This window comes from Leptosomus discolor, chromosome 1 (assembly GCF_034619465.1).
Source record: "Leptosomus discolor isolate bLepDis1 chromosome 1, bLepDis1.hap2, whole genome shotgun sequence".
NCBI lineage: Eukaryota > Metazoa > Chordata > Aves > Leptosomiformes > Leptosomidae > Leptosomus > Leptosomus discolor.
In genome coordinates, this window is record NC_141391.1 from 83665323 (window position 1) to 83679540 (window position 14218).

General features: G+C 38.3%; 1 protein-coding gene across 2 annotated transcripts in view; it reads left to right on the plus strand.

Moving 5' to 3' along the window:
• The first annotated feature begins 275 nt into the window (after positions 1-275).
• The window catches only part of OFD1 (OFD1 centriole and centriolar satellite protein), a 35367-nt gene continuing 21424 nt past the window's right edge, over positions 276-14218 (plus strand). For both annotated transcript variants that reach the window (XM_086462334.1, XM_009954522.2), the window contains exons 1-10: positions 276-371; positions 2963-3163; positions 3955-4023; positions 4107-4134; positions 4932-5039; positions 5773-5909; positions 8012-8185; positions 10222-10328; positions 11239-11358; positions 13770-13843. In XM_086462334.1, coding sequence (XP_086318460.1) covers positions 276-371; positions 2963-3163; positions 3955-4023; positions 4107-4134; positions 4932-5039; positions 5773-5909; positions 8012-8185; positions 10222-10328; positions 11239-11358; positions 13770-13843 — 1114 coding nt within the window. The remainder of the gene's footprint in view (positions 372-2962; positions 3164-3954; positions 4024-4106; positions 4135-4931; positions 5040-5772; positions 5910-8011; positions 8186-10221; positions 10329-11238; positions 11359-13769; positions 13844-14218) is intronic.

Here is a 14218-nt window from a genome sequence, read left to right on the forward strand (position 1 = left end):
CCGTGCCCGGCGGGGAGGGCTGCCGGCCCCGAGAAGCGCCCGCCGCTGCGCCGGCGGGAGCCGGAGGGTCGAGGCGCAGCGCCCAGGCGGGGGGCCGGGCCCGCCGCCCTCCCTGCGGGTAGGGGGAGGCTGCCCCGGCAGGGCCCGGGCGGGCGTGAGGGGGAGGCGGGGGCAGCTTGGGCGGTCGCCGAGGATCGAGCTGGGAGTCAATAATGTCCTTTTTTATTTATTTATTTATTTTTTTTTTTTTCCTCCCCCTGATATTGTATGGCAGGATGGCTTCGTTTGAAAGGGAGACGCTGTCCCAGGATGAACTCCGGAAAAGGCTCTATCAGACTTTTAAGAACCGAGGTGTACTGGACACACTTAAGGTGTGCTTTATTTTCAGCAGGTGCTACCTGTGATTCGCTGTGCTACTTAACATCGAAAGCAGTGAAAGTCATGTTTTTCCCACAGCCTAATTCATATTGAGGTGGTTTTTTGGGGTTTTTTTTTTGGCCAGGTAGTAGATTCTTCCTAAACAGAAGTGCTTTTCGTTGTGGATTGGTTGCACAGTCTTTTTCAGGAAGGTTAAAAGCCTATATCAGGTCTTTTAAAATTTCTGTGCTTGAAAAAATAGTTGAGCAGGGGAGAGAGGAATAAATGAGAGTACAGGATTGGAAAGGGTCTCTTAGGTCACTTACCTACTATAAGTAAGCACGCTATATGAATAATCTTCCTAAAATATTCCAGTTCTGTTTTAAAACTATTTGAGCTGTTTTCTCTCCATCTGCACCCTGAGGAGAATGTCTTAGACTGTGGTTGTGTTCAAGAGTGAAACTTTGTTCTGATTTGTAGCCTGGGTTTATTTACTTATTGTAGCCAGGTTGCTCTGGCTTTTTTTCTTGTGCTGAAAGTATCCTTCAATTTAAATAGCTCTTACTCCTCTTAATGATTTATAGGCAGCAGTCATACCTTTTTTTCAGCATTCTGTTGTATCCTGATAAGCAAGTCAAGGTGCAGTAGTGTCATTGCTGGTTAGCCCAGCCATCCCCTGCATCACTCTGAAGTCTTCCCCCCCACCCCCCTTTTTTTAAAGGAAGTAGGTCATGATTGTTGTGAGCTTTCCTGGCAAAGTTTAGAATGGTATTAATTCTTCCCTGTTTTGGTGGGAAAGGCTGTGGAAGGCTGCATATATATCTTTCTGAGGCACGTTACACTTGTAGTGCTAGTCATTGTTTGATTGACTCATCCACATCTTGCGTTTCCTAAGCAATAAATCCCTTGTGTTGTAGCAGAAATTCCTATTGGGCCTTAAGTGCTGAAATATTGTATTTCATGCAGTTTCAGTTTTGCTAGTCTTTAAACATCATCTGATGGAGTTTTTTTATGATGTCTTGATCTTTCTATTACTTCTATACCCATCTTTACATCACTGGCAAATTTTTTTAGGTCCTCCTTTTTATGTCAAATTAATTGAAGTCAAAAAAATGTATAAAAATAAAGTTCTACATTCTAAGAATACCATTGATAATCTTATGGCCAAGAATTACCTGTTCAGGACAACTTGTTTGTCCCTCAGTGATTTCCATACGAAGCCTGCAATTCTTGAACCAATTCTTTTCTTCTTTGACTTAACTAATAGTCTATCAGATGGCGTGCTATCTAAGTCTGTTTTTCTGCTTCGTTTTCCTTGTCTAGAAGATTATACACCACATTAAAGATTTTGTACCTTTTCTGAGCTGAAGAATTAATATGGGTTTCTTACAGGTTCTTAAGGATTTCTTACGGATTACATCTTCTAATGAGAATACTCTCAACTTTCTTGTGGTCTTATCTGACTGCCTCTGCTGGTAGGAGGCAGAGCGGCTCTGGAGCTACAGGTGTGCTGAATGCCAACATAGAACAACCTGTTCCTGCCTTCCTTTCCCATAGTAGGGATGGGCATTTAGCCCTGTGTTTTCCACCTGCACTTTGTCACAAGAAGTGTAAGAGGTTGCTGGTCTCGGCTGTTTTTGAGACAACGTCGACTCTGTCAAAGTTGGTTGAAACTGGACAAGTTCAGAAATTAAAAAGGAAAAGACTTCTTTCAGTTCTCTCTGCTTCTCTCTATTGCCAGCCTAATTTCTGTAGAAAGCTGTGCTAAAGTATCAGGCTAGTCTGATGATCTAGATTTGTTAAGTTTTCTAAGTATTTTGTCCCATTTTTGGTAACACACCTCGTCTTTAATCAATTTTGTCGCTGTTGCGTACCGGCTGTTGTAAGCTTAAAACACTATTTCTCTTGTGATCTTTTAGTATGCTATAAACAACGTGTATAATTATAGAATGAAAAGTATTATTTCTTCCTTTTACAGGAGGGAGACGTTCTGATTTTAGGTTACTTTTTTCTCTATCATAACTCTTGGAATGCAAATAAATAATAAAAAATGCAATTTAATTATTATTAGTGCCTGTAGGCTTTTTTGATTAGTACACCTTTTGCTTCCGTACAAAATAATTGATATTTAAGACATTGGATTTCCTGTTTATTTTCCCATCTGCATTTGCGGTGGCATTGGCAGCTTCTTGACGTGAGACTCAGAAGAGGACTAGTGAGTTTTCCAAGTCACCTGAAATTGAGGCCGCATCAGGCAGGCTTTATTTAAGCCAGAGAGGAGAACAGGAAAGCGGTGGTCTGAAAATGAAGCTGGGGGTACTAGAGTGGACTTCTTGACTGAGAACAATACTTCTTTTCAGTCCTACATTCGATACATCTTGAGGGAAAGTCGAAGATCACTGTAGTCATCATTAGAGTGTTTTGAAGAAAGGCACAGTGTCCCAAGCACTCTTCTAAATTTTGTCAGAGTTAGTCTGACCATTTCTGTTATGTGGGTTGTAATATAACAGGTACAGGTAAAATGAGATTCCCCATCAATTTTGAAAAATAAACCCTCTCATTGAGTAACATGTAAACTGAGAATGTAATGTCTTTTCTGTACCAGACACAGCTCCGAAACCAGCTAATCCATGAACTAATGCACCCAATTTTAAGTGGAGAACTCCAGCCACAGGCTGTTCCAAGTGATGACAGTCCACTTTTGATCACAGCTTCCAACAGTTTGGTGGCAGATCATCTACAGAGGTGTGGCTACGAGTATTCGCTTTCTGTTTTCTTTCCAGAAAGTGGATTGGAGAAGAAGAAAGTAAGTTCAGTAATTTACCTCTTTTAAGACTTCTAAGGGCTTTGCTTTCTGGGGTTTTCCGTATTGCAACAGAATGGAAAAAAAATCTGCTTTTGTGATAGTGAAATACAAACATGAGCACAGCTGTTGCTCATCTCCATAGAAGACTTCATTTGTGAGCACCATTGTCATGAATACTTTAAGCTGGCAATAAGCTAATGGTGCTGTTCTGGAAAGGCAGAGCACAAGCCTCTGAACCTCACACTTGCCTCACCTCTAGCCGCAGTCTGGCACGACTGTTTGTGAGGGTGTGTGGCAGGGCACCTGGGGGACTGATCCTGATCAAAGCCAGCCCCTTGTTTGGCCATTCAGCTCCCTGAAAGTGTGGCTCGTGGTCATCAGTTTCAGCTATTGTAAGGATAAGCTGTGGCTGAAAAGGGCCGTTCTTGCCCTCTTTGTAAGTGTGTGATAGGGTGAAGCTGATTCTAACTGAAAATTAATTTTTTGACCTGATGAGTAGTTAGTTGTTATTTGGGTTAGTGAGCTCATCTGGTTGGTATGCTGGATCAAGGAAAGTGGCAAGAGCATGTATCCAGGGTGGGGAGGAAACAGAACTCTCTCTTTTCACAGCTTCAGTTGATCATGAAACTATATACTGGCTGCCATATGTCTTCTGAAAATGGCCTTACAAGGCGATAAATAGATTTTTTTCCAATGGAAAATATTCTACAACTGTAAAATAGTGCCTGTTACGTATTTGAAATTATTTTAAATTAGTTAACCTTTTCTAACTTTTTTTTTCTTCTCCAAAGCTGTGGACTCTGCAAGACCTTCTTCAATTAATGAGGATCAATCCAAAATCCAGTCTTCACAAATCCCTGGTAAAGTTGTTTTGATTTTGAAAATAAGCTTAAATTACAGCTCTGATGAAATAGACTGGCCAAAACTCTTCTATTTCTTACAGACTTCGGGGACTCGGAAGGAAAATAAAGGTACGTGATGTTTATACGTGGTGCAGACAAGGTTAATTGTCACTTCATTTTTATTAGATGCGAGCAATAGAAATTCAAATTTCTTGAGTGTATATTGGTATGGAACAATACGGATTCAGTCAGGTTTTGAAACTTGCAGTACAGCAGGATGATGAATATTGTATTTCAGGATTATCCAACTCTTATTCGTGGTGTGGATTAAGTGTTAATTCACCTACGAAATAAATGACTAGAACATTAGAAATACGAAAAAAAATTACAATCGGGTATTAAATATAAAGCTCTTTGGAAACTTTTCACGCTAACTTTGGCAAACTCAGGTTTTGGTTCGTGTTTATAACTGACTGTTAGCTTGCGGAATGTACTTCAAAAACTAGTTAAAGATTTAATGGACTTCCCATTGTTTTGTATCAGAAATAATTCTTTATGTCTGCATGATGAAACCTAGCCATACTGTATAGCCTAAAGTAGCTTGTCTTCAGAAACCTCTGTTGCCTAATGACCTCATAATTAAAGTAGTAATAATCTGCTCTCTCAAATGACCTTGGAAGTCAAGGAGACAGAGAGACATGGATGAAAGGAAAAGTTGCAAAGGGACAGGTTTTGCAGAATGAGATGGACTGGATTGTGCTTATAATAAAATCTTAATAGTTTACTAATTGATTTGTACTTAAATACTTGGATCTTTCTGTAAATCAAATAGGTTTTGTTGTAGAGTGAAAATTACTTCATTAACTACAGCTCAAATTTGGTTTTGGTTCGACATCAGGACTAACTGATATATTGGATCTTGATAGGTTTTCTTATGCAGATTTTAATGGGACTTACAGAGCATCATGTAAGTAAGGAAACTCATGACACAGAAACTCAGACAACCTTTGTGCCTCCTTACAGAGAATCTCTTGGTAAGTGCAACCTCTGCAAGCAAGTCTCCCCAGATATTTTCATATTGCTAAATGGTATGGATTTATAAATTGTACAAATGGTATTCATTCATCGCTTGCTCAAATGCAGCCTGAAGTAATAATAAGTAAAGGTCATACCTGTTGCTAGTACACTGGCTTTCTAACCTTTCCTAAAATAAGGCAAAAGTCCGGTTATGACTTTTTGTTTATTTGTTTGTTTTTAATCACTCAGGTGTTTTCTTAGGCATTTGGCTAAGAGCTGTAACATCTTAGATGGACATTAAATGTTACGTGCTGAAATGTGTTCTGGAAAACATAACTGTAAATACATTCCTTGCTGCTCTTTCTGTGCTAGCGTTTCAGTGAAAGTTAGGCATAGACTGGGAGTTCTTGAAGTATAATACGTGTGCTATTAGTAATACAAAACCCCTGAAAGTTGCATGCAAAAGGAAATTCTTGTCCATCCGTGATAAAGAGGATGAATCACTATGTAATACCACAAATAGTGCCTGAACAGCAAAGTGCCTCCTCCTAGGTATACGGGGTGTGGCATAAAGCTGGTAAATGGCACTTCTGTGCTGCCTCTGCTCTTGTGCCACACAGGTCTTTCTGTGATAGTGCTACTTAAGTAAAATAAGGAACTTCCTACAGAGAGGCAGGTTCCTGCAGTCTTTGGTGGGATAACCGTGGTGACTGTTTTTAAATTATGGTGGGTATGTTGCTTTTTTTGTAGCTAAGAAGCTTCAGCTGATTGATGAACAGTTTGCAGACTCTTATCCCCAGCATCAGAAATACGAGTCTTTAGAAGTAAAACTTCATGAATATAGAAAAGAAATAGAGAAGCAGCTTCAAGCAGAAATGTGTCAAAAGGTATAACTCTGGTCATTGAATTTGCGGGAGACATATGTTAATTTTGACTTTGCTTGTTACAAACTTAAGGTAAAATGAAAGAAAAGATCTAGTAGTGAATTACAACAAAGGCAGAAGGCTAAGTTAATCCAGTATCAATTATTAATTTGATGATACAGCATGTGTATATTTTCCATTCCCCTTTTTTGTTAAATGTGCACAGAATGTTAACCTTTTTATTCTGATGTTAATTTGTAACACAACTTTTTCTTATTTAGGTAAATTTTATTTACTCTTTGATTATTTTGTTTTATGGAGAAATGTTTTCTCTGCTTAGTCATACTATTCATTTTGCTTCCCAGGTAAGATGTTGAAGCTTGAAATTCAATGTAGTGCATAGCAACTGAGAGGGGTGAATTGCTGCTGTGTGCCTTGACAGTTGAGATATTTTTTAATACTGATGAGAATTTGCATACTAATTCAAAACATTACACAGATACACTAAAATCATAACAGACAGTATTAAGAATTATTTCTGAGTTTTTTTCTTCCTAGAATTGAAGACAGCTCTTTTAGAGAATTTGCCTTCATTTTGGGAATAGAATTAGAATTTTTTTTGTCACATAATTTGTCGATAATCCTTATGTCCAAGAAATGGAGGAGGGAGAATATACTGCTGTTCATTTAAATACAGGGTTTTTTTCCCATAAATTTCTGTCAAGATGAACAGTTTATTTGGATAGAAAAAATTAAATTAACTGTAGTTCATTTAAATATGTGGTTTTTTCCTTTAATTTCTGTCAAGATCAATAGTTTATTTGAATATAAAAATGATAATCTGATAATCATTATTCCCAGACGCACTTTTAAAGGCACTCATCTGCATATAAACTGTTTGAGGAAATGAATTTAGTTATATTTATTCAGCTAGACAAGTAGAAGGATGGAGAGTTAAAATTACTAGTGTATTTTACCTTCATTTTTAATTTAGTCTTTATTCCCCAACAGGCACTGTCTTTTTAGAATGTAAAACATGGTAATTCGTGTGTGTCAAGTTTGTCTCACTTTGAGCAAAGCCGTTGCAACAAAGGAGATTGGAATCTTAACCAGATATAAATCACTTCTAAATTCAATTAACTTTACGTGGATTCCTTAGCAATGTGACGTGAATTGCTGTAAGACATTTCTAACCCAATTTGTATGTGTACAAGTGATGCCGCACTGTCTCACCATTTCTTTAGTTTTCCCACAAAATTTATGCCCACAGACCTGAATTCCTTGATCAGACATTCCTACTGTGCTTTTTCCCCTCTTTAACCTCGTTCTCTCCAGTCTCACAATTTTTCTATAATTCTCTTTTTATTCTTTTGCTCATTTTCTCACATTTTGTCTTGTACGCTTGATTTTCATTTTCTTTCAAATTTTTTTTTATATTTCTTTATAACGCCTTTTGTTCTTGCACATGTTGCACTTCACACGTTGTATGGAGGCATGTTCCCTACAAGTCTTCTGTGCAGTTGCAAGATGCATGCTTTCCTGTTTGTATGCGTTTACTTTTTTTTTTTTTCAGTTGTGCTGAGAAGTCTCTGAATCAGTACTTCTCTTTCTGTAATGCTCTTTATGTGGAGTTACGTATTCGGCATTTTTTTTGTATATTCAGCACTTTTTTGTGTCCAGGTGATTTTCTGTTCTTCCTGAGCGATTCAGGATGGGTCTGCTTCTGCCATTTCTTGCATCACCAGTCAAAAGTGGTTGTTTGGGAAAGGGGCAAGAATAGAGTCAGTGTCAGAGGGGGAATTAAAGAGTGTGGCCATTCCTCAGTTGCAAGCAGAGTGTCGCTCCTGCAGTGTGTTCTTCTTCATAGGCCTCTGTTTTCCTTTTGTCTAAAGCTATTAGTTTTGTGTAAGGTCTGCTTTGAGATGCCAGATAATGCCTGAAAACAATGTGAGACATGCAAATAGTATGTGCTGCTAAGATTCTTTTATCACAGTAATTTGTTTTCATGGAATTATCGTTTCCTAACAGTAATTTCTAGGTGAAATTTAGAGTTGTCTAAGGAGGGACTGTCTTTGTTGATTTGAAGATGGCCTTACTTAACCTTCTCTTCTTCCTTTATGGAAAAGCTAGAACATTTTAAAGAAGTTGAAATAGCAAAGATTAAAATGGAGGAGAAAGTGCAGACCCAGAAAGAAATCTCTGAGCTGCGTCGTGAATTAGAGAGGACACATCAAGCAAAGTGTGAAGCCTTGATTTCTCGTGAAAAGAATGCTATTGAGAGGCTTCAAAAGCAACAAGAGGTAAAGTTCCAAATATTTTTTTTCTTAATCTGGTACAAAATGGTTCAGTGAGTTGATTAAACTGTTCTTTTATCTCTGGAAGATATACCTTCAGATCTTCCTTGGCGTATTAGTGAAACTTTGAATTTACTTTTGTTCTCATAAATAGGGGAAGGCATTTAGCAACTGAAAGAATGAGTATGGGTAAACATCTAGGTAGAGTGGGCTGGAAAAGGAACAGTTCTGCAAGCCAGGATTGAAGGATTTAAGTGTAATAATTGCTTTAAAATCAGTTTTAATAGCTTTTCTGAATTCATTGAGATTTTTTTTTTTTAACAGAAAGTTGGACGTAGCTTTTAGTTTATAGTATGAATTCTTTCAGTTGTAATAAGGATTCTTAAGTGGAATGTGTGGTCTGTATGGTACGGATATGTCATTTCTGTATGTCATTATATGTTAAATACTATTAATAGCCACTGTCTGTACTGTAAGCTAGCATCTCATTTTGTTTCTTTGAACACTTTTTTTGTTGCCGAGTTACTCCTTTGGGCTGTTAACTCTTGGTGTTTTGTCGGAGTAGTAACTGTTACTGCAGGGCACAATAATTTGTATATAATTCTAAATTGCTTCACCCAATCTCTGTTACTTTGTGGGTTTTGGAAGAATAGTTTGCTTGGGGCTCTATTGCCTCTTTGCCTAGCCACCCCCCTGCTGTCTGTCATAGACCTTCCTATCCAAGTAATGCTCATCCATAAACGCTAATCACATTTTTGCTCTGGTGTGGTGGGGTTTTTTTTTTTGGTTTTGGGCTTGTTTGTTTTTTCCCCTGAGAGAACCTGGTAATCATACAGGTATCTATATAGATTGTTATGTACTGATCTCTACTGTTGACCTCCTTCTAAACTGAAAATTAAACATTTTATCACTGTGCTATGAATTTCTTTCATGGTTATGTCTTTAAAAGCTTACAAGAAAACCATCTGTTTTAAGCTATCAATCTTCTTTTGTGGGCATGAAATTAATTCAGTAATTAAAAAAAAAAACCAACAACCAAACAAGCAAAAAACCAAACCAAAACACAACTAGATCAACATATCCACCAAGTATTGTGTGTGAATATTTGGTTGCTCTTGTCAGTGTCTGTCTTTATTTACCTGGGGACTTTGTTGTTGTTGTTGTTTTGGGGTTTTGTTTTGTTTTGTTTTTTTTTTACAGAGACCAGGAGCTCTACTGAGTTAAAGTATATTTACATTAAAGCTAGAAGGTCATTTAACCCTTTACTAGATAACTTTATGCCCAGGAAATACAGCTTGACAAACTCTCTGTTTTTTTGCACCAGGTACAGCAGCTGAGTCTTTCAGCACTGTCAAGTGCACATGACTTGTGAACTTGATATGAGCACCCATACAGCAAAATCACAGTTTTCTTCATTTTAGGCAATTACTATTTATTTGGAGAGAAATAATGCCTTGTGTGCTTAAGGACAAGAACAGCTGTCTTTTTTATTAATAAGAAGATATGTGACTTTTGGCATTAGCGTGTTCGTCACTTGGAGAATCCCTTTTACAATTTCTTTGATTTCTGTTAAGTTAAACTGCGAAAACTGGAAGGCTGCTGATTGACATGTCTTATTGTGCTGAAATCATGGTTTATCAGGGTTTTTTGGCTTTTGTTTTTCCAATTTTGTTTTTATGAAGAACCTTCAAAACTATTGTTTTAAAAAAAAATCAGATGTTTGAACGTGCTTATTCTGTAATTTTTTAAAAACAAGTTTTCTTTTTACGTAAGTTTTAATCAGTGCTATTTCTTAAAAGTGTTTACAGGTAGCCAGTAGTCGCTCCATCTAAAGCATTTTTACTCAGAGTAAAAGGAGAAAGGGAATTAAAAAATATAATTACAGTCGATTCTGGATGTTACCTCAAATTATGACTATATAAATAATATTTATTGGAGTAAGACCAATACCTGAAGAAGATCCTTGAAAGTTTGAACGTGTTAAACAGTAGATACCTGTATGAATTGTGAAGTAAAACTAGAGATAATATTTTGTGATTCAGATAGAAGCCAAGGAAGTCTACGCTCAGAGACAAAGTCTACTGAAAGATATTGAAGTCGTAAGGACCAGAGAGGCAGAACTGAAGCAAAGAATTGAGGCATTTGAAGTGTAAGTTGCTGAAGGGCCGTATCCAATATCATATTATTGTCCTTTTTCTGGAAAGCACGCTTTGAGGTGTTGCTGCTTCTGTGACATCGAAGTAGATTATATGTCCCAGAAGCTGTGTTTTACATTTTGAGCAGTATTTTATCATGTCTCTATTAGCAGGCATACCTCATACGAAGAGATGTTTTGGGTGTTTTTCTATTCCTTCTCATCCAACCAAAACAGGGCAGCATCACTTTGGAGGCAAGGAGCCAGATGTTTGCTTTGAAGTGCTTAAATTCAAAAAAAAAAAAAAAACCAACAAAAAACCCCACCAAAAAACCCCCACAAAACCAACAAATCCCAGACAACACAGTATGTAATCATAACACTCATGAGGCATGTATGTAATGTTTTGCTTGTGTAGTCCTGGGTTTTTTTTTTTTTACTTGTCCTTAGTAAGATCAGTTTTCTTTGGTTAAATGAAAAAATAACTAAACCATTTTTGGTCAGGTTTTCAATGGTGCTTAATGCCATTTCTTTGTCATCTGTTTTCACAGCAAAATGAGTATCCTGCTAACAAAAACTTGTGGTTTTTTTAACAAGCCAGCAGAGGGTGCTGATAGAGTAGCATGCTCAGTACTGTCTCCTCTGAAGCCTTTCTGGTGTGGGAAACTGAGCTAGGGTTAACCCGGGCTAGCTGCATAATTGATTAGTACTGGATTTTAAATAGGGCAATTTAGTTTGTGTCACATCTCCTCGTTCTTAATGAATTACAATGACAAATTCTGATGATTATTTTAAATTGCTACAGTGTTCCAAGCAAGCACGTTACTCTTTGACATCTCTGAATGTTATTTTAAAAAAACAAACCCAAACTCTAAAGTTTTTGCTTTATAACTGGTCATTGTCTGTATGTTTATGGTTATTTCAGCACTCAAAAACTTCAGGAAGAGAAAAGTAAAGCTATTGATGATGCACTTCGACGTCGGGAGGTTGCTGTGAAGAATATAGAGGAGACATACGACCAAAAGCTTAAGACGGAACTCTTGAAGTAAATTTTTCTTTTGTCTCTAATAGGACACATGCTACTTCCTATGAAAACAGAATAATAAATTCTATAGGATTTATTTTGAAAAGTGTAACAAAGCAAGGACTTTGAAAATGTGTGCTTGTGTTTTTGTTTTAATCAGCTTGAATTCTTTTCATGATTGCTTAGCTCTTTGCTAGTAAGACAGAATGTTCCGTCAGGTTCAGAAAAAGCTTGCTATAGAAAATAATTCTCTTTTGATTATAGGTATGTTATTGTTGCAGTTTAAATTCTGTGGTGTTATCTGGGAAAGAGATGTGACATTAGTTGTATGTTTAGACAAGAGCAGCAGTATTGGTGACTTCCTCTGACCACAGTTAAAAGAAGTGCCCGTTTTACGAACGCGGAAAAGGCGTGGAGGGAAAATTAGCATTAGAGAGATGTTACATGTTTCTTAGAAAAAAGGTGAGAGGCACAGTAGCCCACTGAACAGACAGATTGGCTCTTCCTCATTTTTGCCGAGAGATTCTTTGTTATAGATCACCCTCTTTTATGGACTACCATCTGCCTGAATGTGGTTTCAGAGAATTTGCTTAGAAATGCTCTTTGAAAGTGTAAGGCATCATCTGTGACTGGTTTTGAGGTGTTGCAGCAGGTATATTCTAACTTTGCGATTCTACTTCCTTGGAGTGCCTTGGTCGATTGAGGGTTACTGGCCGCTTCAATGGGGGCACGTGCTCTCGGCCTGTTATTACTCATGTGCGTTGGATGGCATGAACCAGTCTTCCAGTCAGGCAGTTAAACCACGTGACTGATGTATCGTTACTCTTTATTGTCAGCCAATGAACAATAAGTATTATCTGTGTTAGTGTGTTTTTATTTAAATTACAGAGGAGAGATGCAAAGGGTAGATTTTGATAAGAATGATGCTGCAGCTGAAACTGAGTAGATTTGAGGGATTTGTCAGAGAACAGTGAAATCCAACTAATTGACCCGCTGTGGTGCCTCATTTTATCTAGTCCATAACAGATAGTTACAAATAATGCTTGTAAAGTGCTTTTGGTTCATGAGGAGAAGCAAATTATTTTAAGGGTGAACTGCTGCTTAGGTTATTTTATCAACATGCTAAATATTTTAGACATGCTGCAAATGCTCAGAAAGATAAAATCCTTGTCCTTTTGTCCCAAATCCTTGACGAAAAGTAGCAAGGAGCTCCTATTTATCATGTGGAAATAATGATGCTTGTTAGAAAAGGATTTTTTTTTTCTCTCTCCAGTAAACATTAAATGCTGTAATTGGGATAAGGGTCTGAGTGGTCTGGACCATTTGCAAAAATGCAGGAGAATGGATAAGGCAAGATCTGAAAACATTTACAATCTATGTCCCAGTCATGCAGACTGCTGAGCTTTCTTAGCTCCTGTAAATTCCAGTAAAATTGAATGGTAAAGTTGGATGACCGCTGGGCTGTGAACAGCGGTGCACCTGGGCAGTGCTCAGTGTCTAGCTGGTGGCTAGTGACGAGCAGAGAGCCCATGGGGCCAGTACTGGGACCCATACTGTCCAACACCTTAATTCGTGATCTGGATGTCAACACAGGGCATCCTCAACAACTTTGAACATGAGGCTTAATTAAGGGGAATGGCTTCCACAATAAATGGCAGTTTCAGTTCAGACAGACTTTGATAAGCTTGGGGATTGTGCCAGCATAAATCTTAAGAATTTTAACAAGGAGAACTGCAAAGCTCTGCGCTCGGGGCAGAATATCCCTATGAAGTAGTATAAATGGGGAGGAGGAATTGACTGAGGAGCTGAATTTCTGAAGAGGGCACGGGAGTCACAGTGAATGCCAGGTTGACTGTGAGCCAGCAGCATGCTCTGGCAAATAAGGCAAACAGCGTGATGGGTGACATCTGTAGCAGCATGGCCAACAGTCTGAGGGATGTTATTATCCCCTTCAGGTGCTGGTGAAGGCTGTGCTAGGAATACTGTGCCCAGGTTTGGGCTCCCCAATTTAAGAAAGTCGTGAAGAAACTGGAGAGGGCTTAGTAAAGGTCTGTGAGGATAGGGATGGGACTGTCAAATGTGACCTCTGAGTTCGTATGGCAGGGGCCATAAATTGTGGCTTGGGAGATTCAGCTTGGACACGGGGGGAAATTTTTTTTTTTTACTGGGAGAGTAGTGCAGCATTGGCACAGGTTGTCCAGGGAGGTGGTGGAATATACATCTTTTGAGGTGTTCAAGACTTGGCTGGGAAGACCCACAGCTGGCCTGCTCTAGAGCTGGCAGTAGCCTTCCAACCATTTCAGTGGATCTAATTTTGTCAATAAATAATTGTGTGATTATAGTTTAGTCTGGGAAAGACTGAAGTTCACACAAATGCACTTGCATGTGTGCACACACATACTTTGGGAATACATAATTCTTTTTACTTCTAGATATCAGCTTGAATTAAAAGAAGAATACATAGCCAGAGCCAATAAAGTCACTGAAGATGAGAAAAAAAACAAAGGTAACTGTCCCTCTGAGAAGTAGCTGTTTATCTCTAGAGCTTTTACTAACAGGTATCAAAATACTGTTGTTACTAAACAGTCATGGTATTCAGTAACAGCTGTGTAAGTGACAGAAAACCCCCCAAAATAGATTTTTGAAAACGTGTAGCCGGATCCAGTCGTGCAACTCCTTGCTGTTCAGAATGCAGTGGGAACCATGAACTGCTGCTTCACGCAGAGGCTGCAAAGCATTTTGCTTTTTTTGGTTTCCCATCTCCTTCTGAAGTTCTACTAGCTCATTCATTCTCTCATTGAACTTTGGTACAGTCTGGTACCCTGCCCTTGAATGGTTGCCAGTTTCTATATTTGTTGTGCACAAGATGTTTAATTGGAGC